This window comes from Hemitrygon akajei, chromosome 11 (genome assembly GCF_048418815.1).
Source record: "Hemitrygon akajei chromosome 11, sHemAka1.3, whole genome shotgun sequence".
Lineage (NCBI taxonomy): Eukaryota > Metazoa > Chordata > Chondrichthyes > Myliobatiformes > Dasyatidae > Hemitrygon > Hemitrygon akajei.
Genome location: NC_133134.1, coordinates 173,329,359 through 173,355,227, shown reverse-complemented (window position 1 = coordinate 173,355,227; position 25,869 = coordinate 173,329,359). Strand labels below are relative to the sequence as shown.

The 25,869-nt window shown below is 43.9% G+C and overlaps 1 protein-coding gene across 1 annotated transcript in view; it reads left to right on the top strand.

The window, feature by feature from the left end:
* Positions 1 to 25,869, top strand: part of eif6 (eukaryotic translation initiation factor 6) — a 67,821-nt gene that overhangs the window by 28,981 nt on the left and 12,971 nt on the right. Inside the window, exons 2-3 of the mRNA XM_073062289.1 lie at positions 3,355 to 3,440; positions 21,387 to 21,562. Coding sequence (XP_072918390.1) covers positions 3,355 to 3,440; positions 21,387 to 21,562 — 262 coding nt within the window. The remainder of the gene's footprint in view (positions 1 to 3,354; positions 3,441 to 21,386; positions 21,563 to 25,869) is intronic.

Here is a 25,869-nt window from a genome sequence, read left to right as displayed (position 1 = left end):
AATCTGTGTGTGCCCAATCACGATGTTAGCAGTGAATGCCAGTCTGTGTGTTCGATCACGATGTTAGCAGTGAATGCCAATCTGTGTGCCCAATCACGATGTTAGCAGAGAATGCCAATCTGTGTGTGCCCAATCACGATGTTAGCAGTGAATGCCAGTCTGTGTGCCCAATCACGATGTTAGTAGCGAATGCCAGTCTGTGTGTGTGCCCAATCACGATATTAGCAGTGAATGCCAGTCTGTGTGCCCAGTCATGATGTTAGCAGTGAATGCCAATCTGTGTGTGTGTCCGATCAAAATGTTAGCAGTGAATGCCAATCTGTGTGTGTCTGATCACGATTTTAGTAGCGAATGCCAGTCTCTTTGTGTGTCCAATCACGATGTTAGTAGCGAATGCCAGTCTCTGTGTGTGCCCAATCACGATATTAGCAGTGAATGCCAGTCTGTGTGTCCGATCACGATGTTAGCAGTGAATGCCAATCTGTGTGTGTGTCCGATCAAAATGTTAGCAGTGAATGCCAATCTGTGTGTGTCTGATCACGATTTTAGTAGCGAATGCCAGTCTCTTTGTGTGTCCAATCACGATGTTAGTAGCGAATGCCAGTCTCTGTGTGTGCCCAATCACGATGTTAGTAGCGAATGCCAGTCTGAGTGTGTGTGCCCAATCACGATGTTAGTAGCGAATGCCAGTCTCTGTGTGTGCCCAATCACGATGTTAGCAGTGAATGCCAGTCTGTGTGTCCGATCACGATGTTAGCAGTGAATGCCAATCCGTGTGTGCCCAATCACGATGTTAGCAGTGAATGCCAGTCTGTGTGTATGTGCCCATCACGATGTTAGCAGTGAATGCCAATCTGTGTATGCCCAACACGATGTTAGCAGTGAATGCCAATCTGTGTGTGCCCAATCACGATGTTAACAGTGAATGCCAGTCTGTGAGTGTGCCCAATCACGATATTAGCAGTGAATGCCAGTCTGTGTGTTGTGCCCCATCACGATGTTAGCAGTGAATGCCAGTCTGTGTGTGTGTGCCCTATCACGATGTTAACAGTGAATGCCAGTCTGTGTGCCCAATCATGATATTTGCTGTGAATGCCAGTCTGTGTGCCCAATCACGATATTAGCAGTGAATGACTATCTGTGTGTGTGTCCGATCACGATGTTAGCTGTGAATGCCAGTCTCTGTGTGCCCAATCACGATGTTAGCAGTGAATGCCAGTCTATGTGTGCCCAATCACGATGTTAGCAGTGAATGCCAGTCTGTGTGTGTGTCCAATCATGATGTTAGCAGTGAATGCCAATCTGTGTGTGCCCAATCATGATGTTGTGTAGTGAATGCCAGTCTACGTGTGCCCAATCACGATGTTAGCAGTGAATGCCAGTCTGTGTATGTGTCCGATCATGATGTTAGCAGTGAATGCCAATGTGTGTGTGTGTCCAATCACGATGTTAGCAGTGAATGCCAGTCTGTGTATGTGTCCGATCATGATGTTAGCAGTGAATGCCAATCTGTGTGTGTGTCCGATCACGATGTTAGCAGTGAATGCCAATCTGTGTGTGTGTCCGATCACGATGTTAGCAGTGAATGCCAGTCTGTGTATGTGTCCGATCATGATGTTAGCAGTGAACGCCAATCTGTGTGTGTGTCCGATCACGATGTTAGCAGTGAATGCCAGTCTGTGTATGTGTCCGATCACGATGTTAGCAGTGAATGCCAATCTGTGTGTGTGTCCGATCACGATGTTAGCAGTGAATGCCAATTTGTGTGTGCCCAATCACGATGTTGTGTAGTGAATGCCAGTCTTTGTGTGCCCAATAACGATGTTAGCAGTGAATGCCAGTCTGTGTATGTGTCCGATCACAATGTTAGCAGTGAATGCCAATCTGTGTGTGTCCAATCACGATGTTTGCAGTGAATGTTAGTCTATGTGTGCCCAATCACGATGTTAGCAGTGAACGCCAATCTGTGTGTGTATCCAATCACAATGTTAGCAGTGAATGCCAATCTGTGTGTGTGTGTGCCCAATCACAATGTTAGTAGCGAATGCCAGTCTGTGTGCGTGTGCCCGATCATGATATTAGCAGTGAATGCCAGTCTGTGTGTGTCCAATCACGATGTGTAGTGAATGCCAGTCTATGTGTGCCCAATCACGATGTTAGCAGTGAATGCCAGTCTGTGTGTGTGTCCGATCATGATGTTAGCAGTGAATGCCAATCTGTGTGTGCCCAATCATGATGTTGTGTAGTGAATGCCAGTCTATGTGTGCCCAATCACGTTGTTGTGTAGTGAATGCCAGTCTATGTGTGCCCGATCACGTTGTTAGCAGTGAATGCCAGTCTGTGTATGTGTCCGATCATGATGTTAGCAGTGAATGCCAATCTGTGTGTGCCCAATCATGATGTCGTGTAGTGAATGCCAGTCTGTGTATGTGTCCGATCATGATGTTAGCAGTGAATGCCAATCTGTGTGTGCCCAATCATGATGTCGTGTAGTGAATGCCAGTCTATGTGTGCCCAATCACGATGTTAGCAGTGAGTGCCAGTCTGTGTATGTGTCTGATCATGATGTTAGCAGTGAATGCCAATCTGTGTGTGTATCCAATCACAATGTTAGCAGTGAATGCCAGTCTGTGTATGTGTCCGATCACGATGTTAGCAGTGAATGCCAATCTGTGTGTGTGTCCGATCACGATGTTAGCAGTGAACCCCAGTCTCTGTCTGTCCAATCACGATGTTAGCAGTGAACCCCAGTCTCTGAATGTCCAATCACGATGTTAGCAGTGAACCCGTCTCTGAATGTCCAATCACGATGTTAGCAGTGAACCCCAGTCTCTGAATGTCCAATCACGATGTTAGCAGTGAACCCCAGTCTCTGTCTGTCCAATCACGATGTTAGCAGTGAACCCCAGTCTCTGAATGTCCAATCACGATGTTAGCAGTGAACCCCAGTCTCTGAATGTCCAATCACGATGTTAGTAGTGAACCCCAGTCTCTGTCTGTCCAATCACGATGTTAGCAGTGAACCCCAGTCTGCGTGTGTGTGAGAGAGAAAGATTGAATCCTTTGGTGATTTACAGGTCTCACCATCCTCTCCCTGTCATCCACACTGTCATTTTCTGCTTGATGGATTCCCTCTTCGTTCCAGAGAGGCTGTGAGGGAAAATCCATGACTCAGTAATCACTATCGCTTTAAGATACTGTGATGAAGAAAGCTCACAACGTGAAGGCAAATAGTTTTCTGGTTTTGTGTGGAATTGTTGGGTGAAGTGTTACACATTTCCCCCCTGCACTACTCTAGTATGGTTGGAATGAAATGCTGAGATCTGCTACTAATGAGCTGTGCTTGTCTTTCAGTGTCTTTGAAGGGGAGTTATCAGAAACAATTCCCGTCGTGCACGCTTCCATCGCCGGCTGCAGAATCATTGGAAGGATGTGTGTTGGTGAGTTACTTTCATACAAAGCTCGGGTCATATCAGTTCACACAACTTATTTCATCTTCCATCTCATTGCATCAACTTGGGGCTCTGGGTTCGTATAGCCCTTTGAAACACTTGTCTGTGTTGACCATCTAGTACCCATGTGTATCACTTTGGCCAAACTTTTTATGCCTAGTTGATTGCTTGACTAGATGCTGTTTTAGTGTTGTGAGTGAAGATTACTCTATAACTCTATTTGGTAGCGCTTTCCAAATTCCACGGGGTGAAAATGCCCCAGTCCATTCTAAACCTGTCTGCACCTTGCCCTTTAGTTTTAGGCATCCCTGTTAGGGTAATGGTTTTCTACTGTCTGCCCCCTCTGCCCCCCCCCCCATAACTTAGTGTTGCTCTATCAGTTCCCTTCTCTGCCACCTCATTAAGGAAAACAAACAAATGCTGCCTGTGAGGGGCATGGCACAGAACTGGGACTCTCCATGGCAGGCAGTGTCCTGAGGGATCTAGTCTGCACCCTCCCAGTACACTCACATCTTCCTCTTTATACGGCTTCCCTTCCCTGTTAAAAGCACCAACACCATCTACTTCACTTCCTTATAGGGAATGAGTTGCTGTGCTTTTCACTTCATATAGCAGAGTTGCAATGTAGAAAGCCCTGCAGCTAAGAAAGATGATGTACTGTGTTGGGAATTTAGGGAGTTACTTTGAAAATGTAAAAAGGTAGACGTGTAGGGCTGTAACCTCAGTATTGCTCCATGTGAGAGCAGAACAGATGAATGAGTGGCTGGTGCAGGAGGGAGGCTTCAGCTGTCTGGATCATTGGAATGTATTCATGGGACATTTGGAGACTGTTCTTGAGGCTCAAGTGCAGAGTTTTGACAAGTGACAAAGAAAAGTCAATGTAAAGATCTTCCTTCTCTTTTTAATCCAGCAGTAATGTCAGTTAGTGGGGTGGGGTGTTCTGCTGTCACATATGGGAGATCATTCATAGCTCCTCTTGGACCGGATGGGCCATTTGCAGCAGCAGTCAGGCTCACTGGAGTGCCGACAGGAGGCAAAAAGCATTACAGAGTCAAGTGTCAGGGAAGCAGTCACACTGCCCATTTAGATAAGTGATCGACAGGAGGGGCAGGCAGGTAATGCACGGGTCCTCCATGGCTTGTCCACCTTGCTAGTCCCTGTTCTAAGGGATACTCCATTGGATAGTGTTGGTGGGAGGGAAAGCCAGCAACAGCAGCCAGATCAGGGGGACCATGACTGGCTCTCTTGTATATCAAGGAAAGTCGAAGTCTGGTCAAGTGATAGTGATAGGGGATGCAAGAATCAGAGGAACAGACAGATGTTCAAGATGGTGTGTTATTTTCCCCCCCATCACCCAATGCTAGGATCAAGATGTCTCTGAGGAGGCACAGGACATTCTGAAAGGGGAAGGGGTCATTGTCCACATTGCAACTAACAATATGGGCAGGTACTGCCTTACTATTTCTGATCTTACTAGTTCTGATCCTTTTCCAATTAGTAACTTAATTGACCCTTAAGGGTAGTTGCTACAGTCCCTACACCTACTTTCTTGGTAAGTTAGTAAGTTTGCAGATGATACAAAGATTGGTGGAGTTGTGGATACTGTTGAAGACTGGCAAAGGATACAACAGTATATTGATCAATTGTAGGTATGGGCTGAGAAATGGCAGATGGAGCTTAACCCGGCCAAATGTGAAATGTTGCACCTTGCTAGGTAATGTAAAGAGACAGTGCCATGTTAATGGCAAGACCCCTAACAGTATTATGAGGAATGGGATCTTGGGGTTCAAACTCACAGCTCACTGAAAGTGGCTACACAAGGTTGAAAGGGTGGTTATGGTATTCTAGCCTTTCTCAGTCGAAGCAGGTGCAGGTACGCCAGAAGCCCCTGCTCCACTCACTTTATCTTGTGAATCTGAGCACAACTCCAATGTCATACTTAGAGTCGGCAAGTGTGGTGTTAGCATTCATTTTGAGAGGACTAGTATATAAAAGCAATGATGTATAGGCTTTATAAAGCACTGGAGAGGCTTCACGGAGTATTGTGAGCAGTTTTAGACCCCTTAGAAAGGATGAGCTGACATTGGAGGGGGTTCAAAGGAGGTTCACAAAAAATATTCTGCGGTTGAAAGGCTTGTCATATGAAAAGCATTTGATGGCTCTGGTGCTGTACTCACTGGAATTCAGAAGAATGAGGGGTGACCTCATCGAAATCTATCGAATGTTGAAAAGCCTTGGTAGGTAGAGTGGATGTGGAGAGGGTGTTTCCTGTGGTGGGATACTCTAAGACCAGAGGACACAGCCTCAGAATAGGGGGTGCCCTTTTAGAATGGGGATGAGGAGGAATTGCTTTAGTCGTGGAGGATCTGTGGCAAACACGAGGAAATCTGCAGATGCTGGAAATTCAACCAACACACGCAAAATGCTGGTGGAACGCAGCAGGCCAGGCAGCATCTATAGGGAGAAGCGCTGTCGACGTTTCAGGCCGAGACCCTTCGTCAGGACTAACTGAAAGGAAAGATAGTAAGAGATTTGAAGGTAGGAGGGGAGGGGAAAATGCAAAATGATAGGAGAAGACCAGAGTGGGTGGGGTGAAGCTGAGAGCTGGAAAGTTGATTGGCAAAAGGGATACAGAGCTAGAGAAGGGAAAGGATCATGGGACGGGAGGCCTAGGGAGAAAGAAAGGGGGAGGGGAGCACCAGAGGGAGATGGAGAACAAGCAGAGTGATTTTCAATGATTTTAAGTTCCCTGGCCCCCACCGCCTTATTTTCACCATGGATGTCCAGTCCCTATATACCTCCATCCCCCACCAGGAAGGTCTCAAAGCTCTCCGCTTCTTTTTGGATTCCAGACCTAACCAATTCCCCTCTACCACCACTCTCCTCCGTCTAGCAGAATTAGTTCTTACTCTCAATAATTTCTCCTTTGGCTCCTCCCACTTTCTCCAAACCAAAGGTGTAGGCATGGGTCCCAGTTACGCCTGCCTTTTTGTTGGCTTTGTGGAACAGTGCATATACGGGTATCTGTCCCCCTCTTTTCCTTCGCTACATCGACGACTGCATTGGCACTGCCTCCTGCACGCATTCTGAGCTCGTTGACTTCATTAACTTTGCCTCCAACTTTAACCCTGCCCTCAAATTTACCTGGTCTATTTCTGACACCTCCCTCCGCTTTCTTGATCTTTCTGTCTCCATTTCTGGAGATGGCCTATCTACTGATATTTACTATAAGCCTACAGACTCTCACAGCTACCTAGACTATTCCTCTTCCCACCCTGTCTCTTGCAAAAATGCTATCCCCGTCTCACAATTCCTCCGTCTCCGCCGCATCTGCTCTCAAGATGAGGCTTTTCATTCCAGGATGAAGGAGATGTCTTCCTTTTTTAAACAGAGGCTTCCCTTCTTCCACCATCAACTCTGCTCTCAAATGCATCTCTCCCATTTCCCGCACCTCTGCCCTCACCCCATCCGCCCACCACCCCACTCAGGATAGTGGCCTCACCTTGTTCACACCTACCACCCCACCAGCCTCCGGATCCAATGTATAATTCTCCGTAACTTCTGCCACCTCTAACGGGATCCCACTACCAAACACATCTTTCCCTCCCCCTTTCTGCTTTCTGCAGGGATCGCTCCCTACGCGACTCCCTTGTCCACTCATCCCCCCCATCCCTTCCCACAGATCTCCCTCCTGGCACTTATCCTTGCAAGCGGAACAAGTGCTACACCTGTCCTTACACTTCCTCCCTCACCACCATTCAGGGCCCCAGACAGTCCTTCCAGGTGAGGCGACACTTCACCTGTGAGTCGGCTGGTGTGGTATACTGCGTCCGGTGCTCCCGGTGTGGCCTTTTATATATTGGTGAGACCCGACGCAGACTGGGAGACCGTTTCGCTGAACACCTACGCTCTGTCCACCAGAGAAAGCAGGATCTCCCAGTGGCCACACATTTTAATTCCACGTCCCATTCCCATTCTGATATGTCTATCCATGGCCTCCTCTACTATCAAGATGAATCCACACTCAGGCTGGAGGAACACCACCTTATATACTGGCTGGGTAGCCTCCAACCTGATGGCATGAACATTGCCTTCTCTAACTTCCGTTAATGCCCCTCCTCCCCTTCTTACTCCATCCCTGATATATTTAGTTTTTTATTCTCTCTCTGCCCATCACTCTGCCTGTTCTCCATCTCCCTCTGGTGCTCCCCTCCCCCTTTCTTTCTCCCTAGGCCTCCCGTCCAATGGTCCCTTCCCTTCTCTAGCTCTGTATCCCTTTTGCCAATCACCTGTCTGGCTCTCAGCTTCACCCCACCCCCTCTGGTCTTCTCCTATCATTTTGCATTTTCCCCTCCCCCTCCTACTTTCAAATCTCTTACTATCTTTCCTTTCAGTTAGTCCTGACGAAGGGTGTCGGGTTGAAACATCAACAGTGTTTCTCCCTATAGATGCTGCCTGGCCTGCTGCGTTCCACCAGCATTTTGTGTGTGTTGGAGGATCTGTGGAATTTGTTGCCATAGGTGGCTGTGGAGGCCAAATCATTGGGTGTATTTAAGGCAGCGGTTGAAAGATTCTTGATTGGTCAGTTCACATGAAGGATAAGGGCAAGAGATTGGGGCTGAGAAGGGAATGGATCAGTCATGATGAAATGGCAGAGCAGACTCAATAGTCTAATTCTGCTCCTATTTCTTATGGTCTGATGGTAAATTTTCTGATGACAGCAGAATCGAATGAGGGGACAAATCAGCATATAGGATGGAGACTCAAAATCTGCTGACTAGTGCCACAGCAAAATCTTTCACATAACGTTAACAAGACCAAGGAGTTGGTTACTGACTTCAGGAGAAAGAAACAGAGGCTCGGCAGTCTGGCCTCATTGGGGATCAGAGGTGGAGAGGGTCAGCAACTTGAAATTCTTCAATGAATCATTTCAAAGGATCTGTCCTAGGTTCAGCTTGTAAGTACCAATACGAAGAAAGGATGGTAGCATCTCTTTTTTCTAAAGAAGTTTGCAGCTTTTTGGCATGTCATCTAAAACTTTTGACAGCCTTGTTAAAATTGAATCTGAATAAAACTCGGGAGACCGGCTTCTTATAGTTGCAGCAGTTTACTGTGCACCCTCCTGCAGGAGTTTGAGACCCAGGTGTGAAAGGGAAGGCACATAAGTACTGCCACCATCCGACAAGTGGGCCCCCTTAGTCAGATTACAGCTGTATATTTATACATAGTAAGTCCCATACATTACTGTTGCAGATGTTATTAGAACTGGTACTCCCACCAAGTCTGTTGGTGCAAAACTTAGTTACAGATAAGAGAGTTCGTTAAATCAAGGTTTTAACTACAGATGGATGTACTGCCCAGTCCTTATCAGTTATTCCCTTTACAAGGACCTGACTTAATTACAGACGGGTGTTCATTCCTGTCCTTCTCGGTGAGTCCTCCTTCCCTTATTCAAACGAGGGTACAATGTATAATGTTATCAGCTCTCAGTGTCTCTCTCTGCATACCAAAGGAGAACTAGTATAAGCCGTTTTTTTTAAGCTAACTGCTGAAAACAGAGTTTACTTCAGTTCAAAAATTCCTATTCAGTCCCAATTATTCTTTTAGCCAGGGGTTACGTAGGTTCAAAATGATTTTTTTTTGTATCCTCAATTCAGCCTTCTATATGTGTGTATTGACTGGGTACATCACAGCCTAACATGGAAACACCAATGCCCTTGAATGGAAAAGCCTACAAAAATATAGTGGACATGGCCCAGCCATCACGGGTAAAGTCCTCCCCACCATTGAGCACATCTACACAGAGAACTGTCGCAGGAAAGCAGCATCTATCATCAGGGACACCCACTGTCCAGGCCATGGTCTCTTCTCACTGTTACCATCAGAAAGAAGGTAGAGGAGCCTCAGGACTCACACCATGAGGTTCAGGAACAGTTATTACCCCTCAGCCATCAGGCTCCTGAATCAGAGGGGCTAACTTCACTCACTCACCCCACACAGAACTATTCCCACAACCTATGGACCCACTTTCAAGGACTCTTCATCTCATGTTCTCGATATTTATTGTTTGTCTGTATTGCTTGGTGCAATCTTGCATTGATTCTATTGTGTTTCTTGTATTTACTGGGAATGCGCACAAGACCCAATCTCATGGTTGTGTATGGTGATTATATATGTATAGTACTTTGATAATAAATTTACTTTGAACTTTATAAAACTAGTTAGGCTGCATCTGGAGCATTGCATACAGTTCTGGTTGCCTTATTGTAGGAAGCGGTACAGAAGAGGTTTACCACTAGGTTTTGGTATCAACATTGTTTGTCCCAGTTTTTCTTGTAAATAAGCTTTTAATTGAAAATAACAGAAAAGAGTGTTATTTGATATTTTATATTTATTTTTTAATTGATCAAATGACATCAATATACCTCCTTCAAAACAGTCACCTATATATTTAATCCCCTTGAAACCAATTATGTAAAAGTTTATTATCCATTGTGAAAGGAATAAGTCTATTTTGAATTAAAGTCCTTTTTGCTAATAAAGATTTCTTTATCTCATCATCCATATTTACCTTATTCCATAAATCAATCAAATGTCTTAATATAGGAGATTCTTTTTTTTCCCGTATCCATTTGAATTCCCATTTATATATAAAATCTTCTGGTGTATTTTCTCCTATCTTATCTAATTCTATTCTAATCCATGCCGACTTTTCTTCATCAAAAAAAGACGCAATAAATCTAAGTTGATTTGCTTTATAATAATTCTTAAAGTTTTATTAGCTATTTTTATTAGGAGACATTGAAGGGACAATAACGAAATTTAAATTGAATAAGTATCAGAAAAAATTTATAAAAATTGCTTTGGCAGTAGCCAAAAAAGTTATTGCAGTTACTTGGAAATCTGATTTAAATTTAACTATGGATCGTTGGAATAATGAAATATATAGTTGTATTCCATTTGAAAAAATTACGTATAATTTAAGAAATGAATATGAGATATTTTTGAAAATTTGGTCACCATACTTACGAAAGATAGGATTAGATACATAGGTCCTTTGAAGATAAAATTATAGTAATTGGGGAAAGTGAAAATAAATATCAAAATTATTTTGAACTCCATGGAACATGTGGGGATCCTCCGATATCCAGGCAATCTTTCTTCTCTTTTCTTTCTTTCTTTTTTTTCTTTAGATAAGGATTAAGGGGGGAGGGTTAAGGGGAGGGGGGAGGGTTAATATCACTTTTCTTACCATTTCATTATTACATTTATTCTTGTAATTTCTAAAATTCAATAAATAAATAATATTTTTTTAAAAAAAAGAAGAGGTTTACCAGGATGCCGCCTGGATTAGAGAACATGCTATAATAGATAGATACTTTATCGATCCCAGAGGAAGTTGCAATTTCACAGTGCATTACAAGTGCACAAATATGAGAATTGAAGCATGAAAGAATAAAAAATAAGTTACCTCAAACAGTCTAACAGGAGGGGGCCATCACTTCCCTGGCCATAGGCTGACTCATTATAGAGCCTAATGGCCAAGGGTAAGAATTACCTCACATAGTGATAGGTAAGGTCAGGGATAGTATCACAGCTATAGAAAGGAAGGGTGCTGCAGAAGGAGTGTCTACGGAGTCAGTCTGGGTGGAAGTCAGAAATAGGAAGGGATCAATCAATGTGCTGGGAGTAGTCTGCAGGCCCCCAAATAGCCCTCGGGACACCGAGGAGCTGATAAGTAGGCAGACTTTAGAATGGTGCACAAAATACAGGGTAGTAGTTATGGGTGATTTCAACTTCCCTTGTATTGACTGGCACCTCCTGAGTGCAAGGGGGATAGATGGGGCTGAATTTGTCAGGTGTGTTCAAGAAGGATTCCTGATAAAATATGTGGACCGGCCAATGAGAGGAGAGGCTATACTGGATCTAGTTCTGGGTAATGAACCTGGTCAGGTGACAGACCTCTTGGTGGGGGAGCATTTTGGTGAGAGTGACCACAACTCCCTTAGCTTCAGCATAGCTATGGAAAGGGATAAAATCAGATGAAATGGTAAAGTGCTTAACTGGGGAAGGGCTAACTTTGAAGGGATGAGGCAGGAACTAGCGAGAGTAAATTAGAAACAGATGTTCAAAGGGGAAAGAACAGAAGTAATGTGGGAGAAGTTTAGGGACCACTTGAACTGGGTTCAGGATAGGTTTGTCCCACTGAGGCAAGGAAAAAATGGTAGGAAAAGGGAACCATGGCTGACGAAACATGTGAGGCAACTCGTCAAGAGGAAAAAGGAAGCATATGTTACATATAAGAAGCAGGAAGTAGGAGGGGCTTATGAGAAATGTAGGGTAGCCAGGAAGGAGCTAAAGAAAGGACTTGGGAGAGCTCGAAGGGGGCATGAGAAGGCCTTGGCATGTAGGATTAAGGAGAACACCAAGGCATTCTATGCATATGTGAAGAACAGGAGGATGACGAGAACTAAGGTGGGACCGCTAAAGGATAAAGAGGGCAACATGTGCCTGGAGGTGGAGGAGGTTTGGGAGATCCTAAATGAATACTTTGCTTCAGTATTTACAAGTGAAAAGGATCTTGATCAGGGTGAGGTCAAAATAGAGCAGGCCTGTGTGCTGGACAATGCGGAGATTACGGAAGAAGAAGTGCTGGATCTTTTTAAAAACATCAAGGTTGATAAACCCCCAGGGCCGGATATGATACACCCCAGGTTGTTGTGGGATTTGAGAGAAGAGAGCGCTGGAGCATTAGCTATGATCTTTGAATCCTCTTTGGCTGCAGGGGAAGTGCCGGAGGACTGGAGAATGGCAAATGTAGTTCCCTTGTTTAAAAAAGGTAATGGGGAGAAACCTGGGAACCATAGACCGGTGAGTCTTATGTCGATGGTCAGCAAACTACTGGAAAGGATTCTTAAGGAAAGGATCTACAAGCATTTGGAGAAGTATAGTCTACTCATGGATAGTCAACATGGCTTTGTGAAGGGAAGATTGTGCCTCACGAGCCTGATTGAATTTTTTGAAGAGGTAACAAAAGAAATTGATGAGGGTAGGGCAGTAGATGTGTTCCACATGGACTTTAGCAAGGCATTTGACAGGGTCCCTCACGAGAGACTCATCCAGAAAGTCATGAGGCATGGGATAAGTGGAACCTTGGTTGTTTGGATAAAAAATTGGCTTAAAGGAAGAAAGCAGAGGGTGGTCGTGGAAGGAAAGTATTCTGTCTGAAAGTCGGTGACTAGTGGAGTGCTGCAGGGATCTGTTCTGGGACACCTGCTATTTGTGATTTTTATAAATGACCTGGATGTAGAGGCGGAAGGATGGGTGAGTAAGTTTGCGGATGACACGAAGATTGGAGGAGTTGTGGATGGAGCTGCAGGTTGTCGAAGGTTACAAGAGGATATAGACAGGCTGCAGAGTTGGGCAGAAAAATGGCGGATGAAATTCGATCTGGATGAGTGTGAGGTGATGCATTTTGGAAGGACAAACCAGAAGACTGAGTACAGGATTAATGGTCAGTTACTTAAAGAGTGTGGATGAACAAGGGGACCTTGGGGTTCAAATCCATATATCCCTCAAGGTCGCTGCGCAGGTTGATAGGGTAGTTAAGAAGGCCTATGGGATGCTAGGCTTCATAAACAGGGAGATTGAGTTCAAGAGTAGAGAGGTCATGTTGCAACTCTACAAATCTCTGGTGAGACCACACTTAGAGTATTGTGTTCAATTCTGGTCACCTCATTATAGGAAGGATGTGGAGAGGGTGCAGAGGAGATTTACCAGGCTGTTGCCTGGTTTAGAGATCAAGTCATATGAAGCAAGGTTAGCAGAGCTGGTTGGATAGTCAGTACCTGATTCCCAGAGTACCAATAGCAAACACCAGAGGGTATATATACAAAATTAAGGGAGGGAAGTTTAGGGGAGACATCAGGGGTAAGTTTTTTACACAGAGGGTTGTGAGTGCCTGGAATGATTTGCCAGGGATGGTGGTAGAGGCTAAAACATTAGGGGTATTTAAGAGCCTGTTGGACAGGCACATGGATGAAAGAAAAATAGAGGGTTATGGGGTAGTGTGGGGTTGGTACTTTTTTAAGGATTATATGGGTTGGCACAACATGGAGGGCTGAAGGGCCTGTACTGTGCTGTAGTGTTCTATGGTTCTATAGTGCTCTTTGGAGCAGAGCAGTCTTTTGCTAAAAAGACCCTCTGTTCAGCCAAGATGGCATGCAGAGGGTGGGAAACATTGTCCAGAATTGCCAGGATTTTCCATAGGGTCCTTTGTTCTACCAGAGCCTCCAGTATGTCTAGTTTGACTCCTATAACAGAGCCAGCCTTTCTCATCAAACTTGGGTTGTTTTCTCTTACACGGCAGAGGCTGAGGGGAGATCTGATAGAGGTTTATAAGATTTTGAAAGACATAGATATAGGGAGGGAGTATCTTTTTCCCAGAGTTGAAATGTCTAATGCCAAGGCGAGAGGGGGGTAATTTCAAAAGGGACGTGAGGGGCAAGTTTTTTTTAAAACACAGTGGTGGGTGCCTGGAGTGTACCACGTGGGGTGGCAGAGGCAGATTCATTAGGGACTTTTAGATAGGCATATGGATGTGAGGAAGATGGAGGATATGGACTGAAGAAATTAGTTGGCTACTTAAATACTAACTTCATTGGTTTTTCACAACATTGTGGGTTGAAGGGCCTGTTCTTGTGCTGTTCTTTTTCACCTCCCATGCCTGGTGGATCAGGCAGGGGAGGGTGTAGCTCCAGTGGACTGGAAGAGGAGTGTGGCTGCTCTTGCCTCAACCCTTGTCTTTATCCTGATTCCCATAAGCTCAGCTCTACCATTGTCTAGGCCTTGCATAGTTCAGTGACGTCTCTGGAACTGTACAGGATCGAGAATGTCACCGAATCTGAGAGATGAATTGCATCCTCATCTTTGTTTTCAATACATCCCTTCTTCTGAGACTATCCCCTGATTTTAGATTCCTCAGGAGAGGAGAGATTAGTGTCTACTCTGTTAGGTCTCCTCAGTAAGATCTCTCACATCCAAACTCCAGAGAGTGTAGAAACCTGCCCAATTGTTCCTGTTTTGAAAGCCCAGGAATAGGTACATGGAGCTTAGAAAAATAGAGGGCTACGGATAAGCCTAGTAATTTTTAAGGTAAGGACATGTTCGGTACAACTTTGTGGGCCGAAGGGCCTGTATTGTGCTGTAGGTTTTCTACATTTCTATGAATCAACCCAGTGAATTTTTTCTGGACTATTTGGGCAGAATGGCCTTTCCTGTGCTGTGAATTTGATGGTTCATGTGAACCACTTCAGTCTGTTTGGAACTACATTACCATTCCAGCTAAGAAGGACCAGACATGTGGAGCTATTGAGACTTGTGCTGGCCATCTATGCTAGCTGTGTTGATAGCTGAATGTACAATACCTACAACAGAAAGGTTACACAGATTTATGGTGTGCTTTAGCCACTGCTTGCTTTTCCAGAATACATGATAGTGGTTCAGATCAGTCTTAAGTGGTATAGTACCTGAGAACCACTTATGATTAGTTAGTGATGTGTTCAGTGGGTCAGGGAGTGATAAATTACCAGTTCAAAAGACCCTTTTCAAAACACGTGGCCTGAAATGGGATCTCCTTAAGCTGCCAAACAGGCTGTGAAATGGAGGTCACCTTCTCTCTGTTCAGACCACGTGATCCCTCTGCGGCTGTGTTTTTAGACTCCAAACCGGCTACCTGAGGAGACCGATGATCCTGTGCAACCCGCCAACAGGCGGCAAATACTCTTTATTTCAGGATGCTATTCAAATTATTCTTTCATGCAAAGGATTTTAAATGTTTTCTAACCCATCCCCAATCTTTCTCCATGCACCTGCAATTGATTCCTTTTTAAATTCACATTCAAATACCATTGAAATTTCCATCTCTGTGTTCTGATAGGTTTTTTATAAAATTATGCTGTGCTCTACTTTCCTCCAAAGTAGAGGCTCTGGTTGTGTGAGAACCTGTGTGACAGTTACTGCCTGCCCCTCTGCTGTGTAATTTATTCCACTCAGCTACTGCACGGCGCTGGAGCTGATGAAAGTGACAGCCATGAATATTTCATGTTTAGAGGCAGTCTTCCTGACTGGGATTGTATGTGGAGTACTGCAATTGAATTCTGTTCCAAACATTGTCAGGTTTGGTTTCTGTACTTTCCTGCTGCAATCTATAGTTTTGTAATTGTTATTCCTGCATTTTTGTAAAGATAATATGACTGATAGGAGTTTAATTTCTTTTCTTTGGGCTCCTGAGAGCAGGTGGATGGAGCTGTTGGATGTGTGACTCCCTTTCCCACTAACATTGTACTGTGTGCCTCTGCAGTTTACCAAAATGTTATCACAGATCCTCTGCCATTGGAAGGATGTTCTTTCTCCACCTTTTTTCTACATGACTGCAAACACCTGGAGGTTAATAGCTCTGCATTCTCTTTCCTGTGATCAGCTCCTATGATTATCCATCCTCCTTTGGAAAGCAGTTGTTTTGCTTGGGCAAAGTGTGCCTTTCAGCCCAACTAGCCCATGCTGGCCATCCATTTGCTTGCATCTTGCCCATATCCCTAAACTTTTCCCATCCATAAACCCATCCAAAATGTCTTAAATGGTTTGCAATTATATCCCCTCTACCACTCATCCTATATACCCTCCACCCTCTGAATGGGGTAAAAGTTACCCTTTAAGCTCCTTTTAACTCTTCCCCTGTCAGCCCTAAACCTATGCCTCTAGTTGTAGAGTCCACTACCCTGGAGGAAAAGACTCTGGTCATCTGATTTATTCCTCCAGTCACTTACATACAGTTGCAAGAAAAAGCTTGTGAACCCTTTGCATTTACCTGGTTTTCTGCATTAATTACTCATAAAATGTGGTCTGATACTCATCTAAATCACAGTAATAGACAAACACAAAACCAATAACACATAAGCTTCTCATCAATACTGAGTACACCATTTAAACAATCACAGTCTAGGTTTCAAAATGTATGTGAACCTCTGGGGTAATGCCCTCTGCAAAAGCTATTTGGAGTCAGGTGTTCCAATCAATGAGATGAGATTGGAGATGTGGGGTGTAGAGGGGCCCTGCCCTATTAAAAAAAAGGCACACCAGATCAGGTTACTGACAGATCTTGCTCTTCTCAAGAAAGATCTGTTTACCTGCACCATGCCTTGATCAAAACATCGTTCAGAGGACCTTGGAAGAAGAATTGTAGAGATGCGTGAAGCTGGAAAAGGCTACAAAAGTATTTCTAAAGACCTGAGTGTTCGTCAGTCCACAATAAGAGAAATTGTTTACAAACGGAAGAAATTCAGTACTGTTGCTATTCTCCCTAGGAGTGGGCATCCTGCAAAGATCACAGCGTGCAATGCTGAGGGAGGTGAAAAAGAACCCAAGGGTGGAGATGACAGGCAGCATAGTGCAATGCTCCTCTTGCAGGATGTGGGAAGGCAGGGAGACCGCAGTGTCCCTGACAACTACAACTGTGAGAAGTGCATCCAGCTGCAGCTTCTGACAAACCGTATTAAAGAGTTGGAACTGGAAGTGGATGAAATCCGGATCATTCAGGAGGCTGAAGGGGTGAGAGATTGGACCTATAGAGAGGTAGTTACACCCAAGGTGCAGGACACAGGAAACTGGGTGACAGTCAAGAAGGGGAAAGGGGTTAAGGAGCCAGTGCAGAGTACCCCTGAGGCCATCCCCTCAACAACAGGTATATCACTTTGGATACTGCTGGGGAGAGGGAATGGGATGCCCTACAGAGGAAAGTCACAGTGGTTGGGTCTCTGGCACTGAGTCTGCCTCTGTGACTTAGAGGGAAGAGGCATGCTCTGGTGATAGGCGATTTGTTAGTGAAGGGATTCTACGGGCAGGAACGAGATTCCTGGATGGCATGTTGCCTCCTGGGTGCCAGGGTCTGGGACATCTCAGATTGAGCTGGAAGGGGACTAATATCCCACTGGGAAGGTTTGTTAATGCTGCACACTGAGGTTTAAACTAGAGTTGCAGGAGGATGGGAACCAGAGTGCCAGAACAATTAGTGGAGAGGTTGTGGATGCAGATATTGGTAAGACCTCAACAAAGTTAGGAATCAAAAGGTTGAACATGGTGCAACAAAATCGAAAAGAGTGAATACAGGACTGAAGGTGTTGTGTCTGAATTTGCGCAGTTTACAGAATAAGGTAGATAAACTCGCAGCACAGTTGCAGATTGGCAGGTATGTTGTAGCCACCAGAATTGTGGTTGAAAGATTATGTCTGGGAGGTTAATATCTAAGAAAATGCACGCTAAAAGGGCAATGTTGCAATAGTCATGGGGGACTTCAGTATGCAGGTAGATTGGGAATCAGGTTGGTGCTGGATTAAAGGAGAGTGAATTTCTAGAGTGCCTGTGAAATGGCTTTTTAGAGCAGCTCATGGTTGAGCCCACTAGAGGATCAGCTATTCTGGATTGGGTGTTGTGCAATGAACCAGAGTTGATTAGAGAGCTTAAGGTAAAAGAACCCGAGAGGGCAAGTGATCATAATATGATCAAATTCACCCTGAAATCTGAGAAGGAGAAACTAAAGTCAGATGTATCAGAATTATAGTGGAGTAAAGTGAATTACAGAGGCATGAGAGAGGAGTTGGAAAAGAACAGTGGCAGGGATGATGGCTGAGCAGCAGTGGCTGGAAATTCTGGAAGCAATTTGGAATCCACAGGATATGTACATCCCAAAGAGGAAGAAGTATCTAAAGGAAAGATGGCACAATCATGGCTAACAAGAGAAGTCAAAGCTGTCATAAAAGCCAAATAATAGGGCATATAATAGAGCAATGATTATTGGGAAGTTAGAGGATTGGGAAGCTTTTAAAAACCAACAGAAGGCAACTAAAAAGTCATTAAGAAGGTAAAGACGGAACACAAAAGTAAGCGAGCCAATGATATTAAAGAGGATACCAAGTTTCTTCAGGTACATAAAGTATAAGAGAGAGGCAAGAATGGATATCAGAATGCTGGAAAATTATGCTGGAAAGTTAGTAATGGGGACAACGAAATCGCAGACAAACAGAATAAGTATTTTACATCAGTTTTCACTGTGGTAGATTCCAGCAGCATGGTGGAGGTTCCAGGTGTCAGGGGGCATGAAGTTTGTGAAGTTAACATAATTAGAGAGAAGGTTCTTGGGAAACTGAAAGGTCTGAAGGTAGATTAGTCACCTGGACCAGATGGTGTACAATCCAGTGTTCTGAAAGAGGTGGCTGAAGAGATCATTAGTAATGATCTTCCGAGAATGACTTGATTCTGGAATGGTTCTGGAAGACTGGAAAATGCAAATGTCACCCCACTCTTCAAGAAGGGAGAGAGGCAGAAGAAAGGAAACTATAGGCTGGTTAGTCTGACCTCAGTGGCTGGAAGATGTTGGAGTTGATTATCAAGGATGAGGTCCCTGGGTATTTGGAAGCACATGATAAAATAGCCCGCAGTCAGCATGGTTTCCTCATGGATATAATGTTGAAACTTTTATAAAGCACTGGTGAGGCCTCACTTGGAGTATTGTGAGCAGGTTTGGGCCCCTTATCTTAGAAGGGGTGTTCTGAAACTGGAGAGGGTTGAATGGGGGTTCATGAAAATGATTCCAGGATTGAGTGGCTTGTCACATGAAGAGCGTTTGATGGCTCTGGGCCCTGTATTCACTAGAATTCAAAAGAATGAGAGGTGACATCATTGAAATTTATCGAATGGTGAATGGCCTTGATAGAGTTATGTGGAGAGGATGATTCCTGTGGTGGGAGAGTCTAAGACCAGAGAACGCAGCCTCAGAATAGAGGGCATCCTTTTGGAATAGAGATGAGGAGGAACCTCTTCAGCTAGAGAGTGGCGAATCTGGAGTTCTTTGTCACAGACAGCTGTGGAGGCCAAGTCTTTATGTATATTTAAGGCAGAGATTACTAGATTCTTGATTGGGCAGGGGTTGAAGAGTTACAGGGAGAGGTTAGAAGATTGGGTCTGAGAGGAAAATTGGATCAGCCATAATGGATGAATTGGTGGAACAGACTCAATGGGCCAAATTCTGCTCCTATATCTTATGATTTTATGGTTACAGAAAAAGACCTGCAGAAATTTCTAGAACTTGCTAAAGTCTCCGTTCATGTGTCCACAGTAAGAAAAACACTGAACAAGAATGGTGTTCATGGAAGGATACCACGGAGGAAACCACTTCTCTCCAAAAAAAAACATTGCTGCACATCTGAAATTTGCAAAAGACCACCTGAACAATGGTTCTGGGGCAAGGTTCTGTGGACAGGTGTGACACAATGCTATCTTTGGAGAGAAAAGGGCACTGTGCATCAACATGAAAACTTCATCTCAACTGTGAAACATGGTGGAAGGAGCATCATAGTTTGGGGCTGCTTTGTGCCTCGGGGCCTGGACAGCTTGCAGTTGTTGAGGGAATATTGAAGGAGATTATTAGAGTCATAAATGATAGCTATTAATCGTTTTTGAAAAGGTTTAAACTGAAAAATAACATAAGCCAAATTTAAAGAGCAGGCCAAGGGGTAGTTCAGTAAAAAATTACGTAAGAAATTCCTAACCTGTAAATACCTGAAAAAATGTGTATTAGAGATATCATATTTATCCATTAATTGTGGAAAAAAAAACATTAAACAGTCTTGTAAAAACAAATCTAAAAAAGTTTTTATTCCCTTAATTTTCCATGTTAAAAAAGCCTTATCCAAAGTTGATGGTTTAAAAAAGAAATTAGAGTAAATATTACTAGAAAGTAAAAAATCATTTAATTCAAAAAATCTACAAAATTGAAACCAAATTTTTAAAGTATGTTTAACAATAGGGTTGAGAGCTTGTCTACCTATTCTGGAGAGCAAAAACGGAAGAGGAGCTCCTAATAAAGAAGCTAACGAAAACCCCATTACTGAATTTATAAACAGTTAATGAATGCTTGCATGTTGCCTAATGATAGGGTTCAACGCACCTGGGAAGTGGAACTTCAACATTCACTTTTAGATAATCAATGGAGTAAAATTTATTATTTAGTCAATAATTCATCTTTCTGTGCATGCCATATCTTAATTCAGTTTAAGATAGTACACAGGGCCCATATGTCCAAAGATAAATTGGCGCATATTTTTCCTAATATAAGCCCTATTTGTGACAGATGTAACGCAGAAGTGGCTACTCTAACTCATATGTTTTGGTCATGTGTAAGTTTAAATAATTTTTGGAGGGATGTGTTTGGAATATTATCTAAAGTTATAGATATGGATGTTCAACCTAATCCATTTACAGCAATTTCTGGGATTATTCCAGAGGAAGCAAGCAAAGTGTCTGCTTCCGCCCAACATGTGATAGCTTTTTCAACTTTACTGGCTAGGAGAGCAATTTTGCTACACTGGAAAGAATCTAACCTACCTCCTGTTTTCTATTGGCTCTCCTCCATTATGTCATGTCTAAGCTTGGAGAAAATTAGAAGCTGGACATTTGATACATCCTTTATCCATTGCACTAAACCCTAATTGTGCCTTCAAATTAGATTCTAATTTAAGATTAAATTTTAAAAAACAAATTAAAGTAGCATCAGATCTGAAAGGCCGCTGCTGCCGTGTGCCATGCCGCCCACTTCACCCTATGCATCCCAAAGATATGCACTTTGATAGTGGCCAGGGTAAATTGCCCTTAGTGTGCAGGTGAGAGGTAAAATCTAGGTGGGAGTTGAGGGGAACATTGGAGGATTAAAGTGGGATGAGTGGATGGTTGAGGGTTGACATGGAGTTGGTGGGACAGGGGCCTGTTTCCATCCATCCATGACTCTTATTATTGTGCTGTAATGGTGAACTAGGTTACTGATCATACCTACATATTCAGGTACTGTGGCAGACTATAAACTTGACCTGTTGACTCCCACAGGTAACCGGCATGGATTACTGGTCCCCAATAACACCACTGACCAGGAGCTGCAGCACATACGCAATTGTCTCCCAGACCCAGTGGCCATCCAAAGAGTTGAGGAACGCCTCTCTGCACTCGGTAACGTTATCGCCTGCAACGACTACGTGGCCTTGGTGCACCCTGACCTCGACAGGGTATGTGTCCTTCCTTTTGATAGATCTGATTGAGTGAGAAATCCAGTAAGTAAAAAAGCTATAAGAAGGGAAAAGGTGAAATATGAGGGCAAACTAGCCAATAATATAAAGCAAGATACTAAAAGTTTTTTCAGTTATAAAGAGTAAAAAGGAGGTGAAAATTGATATTGGAGCACTGGAAAATGAGATGCTGGTGAGGTAGTAATAGAAACATAGAAAACCTACAGCACAATACAGGCCCTTCAGCCCACAATGCTGTGCCAAACATAATTTACTTTAGAAATTACCTAGGGTTATTCTCTAAGAATAGCTCTCTATTCTTCTAAGCTCCATGTACTCCAGGAGTCTCTTAAAAGACCCTATCATATCTGCCTCCACCACCAGCGCTGGCAGTCCATTCCACACACTCACCACTCTCTCTGTTTTTAATTAAAAAAAACTAACCCCCCTGACATCTACTCTGTACCTACTTCCAAGCACCTTAAAACTGTGCCCTTTTTTCAGCCCTGGGAAAGAGCCTCTGACTATCGACATGATCAATGCTTCTCATCATCTTGTACACCTCTATCAGGTCACCTCTCATCCTCCTTCGCTCCAAGGAGAAAAGGCCGAGTTCACTCAACCTATTCTCATAAGGCATGCTCCCCAATCCAGGCAACATCCTTGTAAATCTCCACTGCACCCTCTCTGTAGTTTCCACATCCTTCCTGTAGTGAGGTGACCAGAACTGAGCACAGTACTCCAAGTGGGGTCTGACCAGGGTCCTGTATAGCTGTAACATTACCTCTCAGTTGATGAAGGTCAACCTGCACAGCAGTTTTGAGTGTCCTATGGACTCGGACCCCAAGATCCCTCTGATCCTCCACACTGCCAAGAGTTTTACCATTAATACTGTAATCTCCCATTGTGTTTCTCTTCTTGGGAGATGAAAGTACAAGATTCGAAGTCCCCAATAGCCCATCATCTCACGTAGACGGTAGGAGGAAGAAAAACTCTTCCTGCCATGAACTTCCAGCGCTGCAAGACTTCCCAATGCAGCCTCTGGAAGCATCTGACCACAGCCAACTCTGAGTCCGTCCGAAAACTTAAAACCTCCGACCAGCCCTTGTCGTGGTTTCTTGAAATAACCGGGAGACACAGAAGATTCTTCGAGAAATTTAAGCCTTTATTTGCAAACAAAAGCTGAGACAATTAATGAACATGTCACTAATTGCCCGCCGAACCTAGTACACTGTATTCTTTATAGTAATTTCTTATCTTAGTTTAATTAGCATACCCCGTCTCCTATCTCAGTTACATTAGCATACCCTATCCGTTTGTAACGCTTATCACCAGCACATTAGCTTCTTGATTCGCCACCAATATTTCTGCTCAGTAGCCCATACTTGCTCTAGTCTACTCCCTGGAACACGTGTCCCCCTTCCTGGCCTTGACTGGTCCTCATACCATCACACCACTCCACAATCCCGTCTACCACCGTTACCTCTACATGCTTACTTTCACTGTTAGCTACATTCTTAAGGCACTGATGTGTTCAATAGTACAGAGACAATACAGAGATTACATTCTGGCCAATAAATTGGATACATAGCAAATAGCAAACACAAGGCTGGCCACACAGCAACAATGCAACTTTATTCTCCAATACCCTCCAACACCGAGCACCATCTCTGCCGAGCGCTTCGACCCCGGCCCCGGCCACCAAGCAACAGGCAAAGCCGAGGATTTAGGGCCTTCCTCTCCGGAGATTTTTCGATCGCACAGTAGCAGCAGCAGCAAAACAGGCATTTCAGAAGTTTCACCAGATGTTCCTCCGTGCTTCTCACGTCCGTCCCCATCAAATCAGGATTGTGCACAGCCTCCTACTTAACAGATAGTTGATATTCATTCCTGGAGTGGCCGCGCGCACTGCCGTCGCGCTGCCATCTTCTCTTTTTATTGAAATATTATTAATGTATTATTGGAATACATATGTTTCTTAAGTGTTTTATATGCATAGAAAGGTAAAATATATGCTAAGCCAAACCTTTGACTAACTGATGCTAAATAATACTGGATGTACTTGTTCCGACTTACGTACGAATCCAATTTAAATACGGACTTAGGAACGGAACTGATTCGTAACCCGGGGACTACCTGGACTAATACTAATATGAATACTAATACGAAATAGCTGCTCCACCAGAGGCACAAATACTAATACGTGATTGGCTGTAAGTACTCCAGAGTATATGTAAAGCACTCCTGTTGGCTGATTGAATGTTTACTGTAATGGCAGCCTCTCTTGAGAAGTTATAAGTGTTATTTAGAATGAATTGTCATTCTTTATAAATTTCAATAAAGAATCGAATGACCATGTTGCAACGACTCTGTACTTGGCAAAGTAGCGTGTTGTGGGGTCTGAGCATACTCTGCTCCCTCACCTGTCCTTTGAGAGAGTTCCAAAGTCTATAAGATGCTATAAGAGAAAATATTTCACCACCCTTTGTATTTAAACAGTGATGATTGGTTGTAGGTTTTCTCATGCTGTATTGAGAGGCTGAGGATGTGAGCAGACCTGATGGAGGGGCCAGGACCATGAGGACTTACAGTGAAAGTGATAATGTGGTGGTTAGCAACTTGAAGATGGGAGTTCGATTCCTGCCACTGTCTGAACGAAGCTTGTATGTTCTCTTCAGACTGTGCGGCTTTCCTCCCACATTCCAAACATGTTCGGGTTCGTATTAGGAAATTGTGGACATGCTGTGCTGGCGTCAGAAGCACAGTGACACTTGTGGGCTGCACCTGCACCCAGAATGTCCTCACTGATTTGATGAGATGCAAATGACACATTCCACGATACATTTCGATGTAAGTGTGGCAAATAAAGATAATCTTTATCTTTGATTGGCAAAAGAAATGTAGATGAGGGGAAGAATATGCAGCATCCAGTGCCTGAGAAGGGAGAGGAGGCAGCTCCAAAACTGAGCTGCATAAATATGAGACAGGCCAAATGTGCAGGCCTATGGGGAGATGCTCTTTGATAAAGTCACTGCAGAGTTAACCTGCTGATCCCTACCACCTCCAAAACCCCAAACCAGTATGTGCACGTTGCGATCCCACTTGGTCCACGTGTCCACACTGTGACCCTGTATACAGTTGGAAAAGAGAGGTTTGTTTTTAAAGGGTGCAGCTTCCTGACTTGCATCTTCCATCTGGAGCTGGCAGTTTTGACTGCCAACAATCTATTAAGTATCGTTGACAGTAGGTTTATTTAAATGTCATTTATTTTAGCTGCTTTTCTTTAGTGTCCCTAAACTGGCAGGCAGCAACTTCAGTGAAATATTTAGAAGTCTGGTTTGGTGACTCGTTCTGAGGTCTTGATCCATTTGATGCGATTTACAGAAGGAGCCCTCTCTATGCATGCAAAACTGATTAAATATGAGTTGTGATTCCTGCCCCTTGCACTGATGCCATCTCATTGAGTAAAAACGTTTGGAGTGTGAAGATTCTCACATTTCTGTTGGAAGAAGTATCAGGTGCAGTAACCATGACAACTGCTTTGGAAAGAGTCTACATTGAATTGGAAAGAGATCCATTTTCCTTAATCTGTATCTTAGGGTGGCATTTTGAAATAAAATCAAAGTGCTAGAATTCCCCAGGGGGACAGACAGTGTTTGTGGAGGACAAAGCAGAGTTAATGCTTCGTCAGAATACGAGAAGTGAGAAAAGGTGTGCATTGTCATTTATTGTGTTGAACTGAGGCTGTGTCTTTCAGGTGACAGACGAGTTTTAATACCATTTAGTTAACGGGTGTCTGAGGGCTGAAGAGAGAAACTAAAACGCCACACTGAGCAACACCCAGAGGAGAATGCTGCAAATACCCAGGCAGAGAGAGAATGTGTTACATCTGACTTTGCATTAGTTTTCATTGGAATGATGCCAGAAAGCAAAATCAGAGCAGAAATGTAGGTGACTGTAAGCACTGCACAGAATGGAGCATTCCAAACTGGTTTTGCTTTCTCTATGCTAGACGAGCACACGTTGATTCATAGAGACATTTGGTATGGAGGTAGGCAGTTCTGCCCTTCGAGTTCATGCTAGCACACTTACACAGATCCTACATTGATGCCATTATATATCCTTCCACATTCTCAGCAGCAGGGAAGTGAGCCTCCCAGCCTGCTGGCCTTTGGGACGGGGGAAGAAACCAAAGCATGTGATGATCCCTGTCCGTTTGTGGTCATGTAATTTCCTCCAGACAGACCATCTGCAGCTCAGAAGGTTTTGCCACCCTCTTGGTTGTTACAAATTTGCAATCTTTCAGT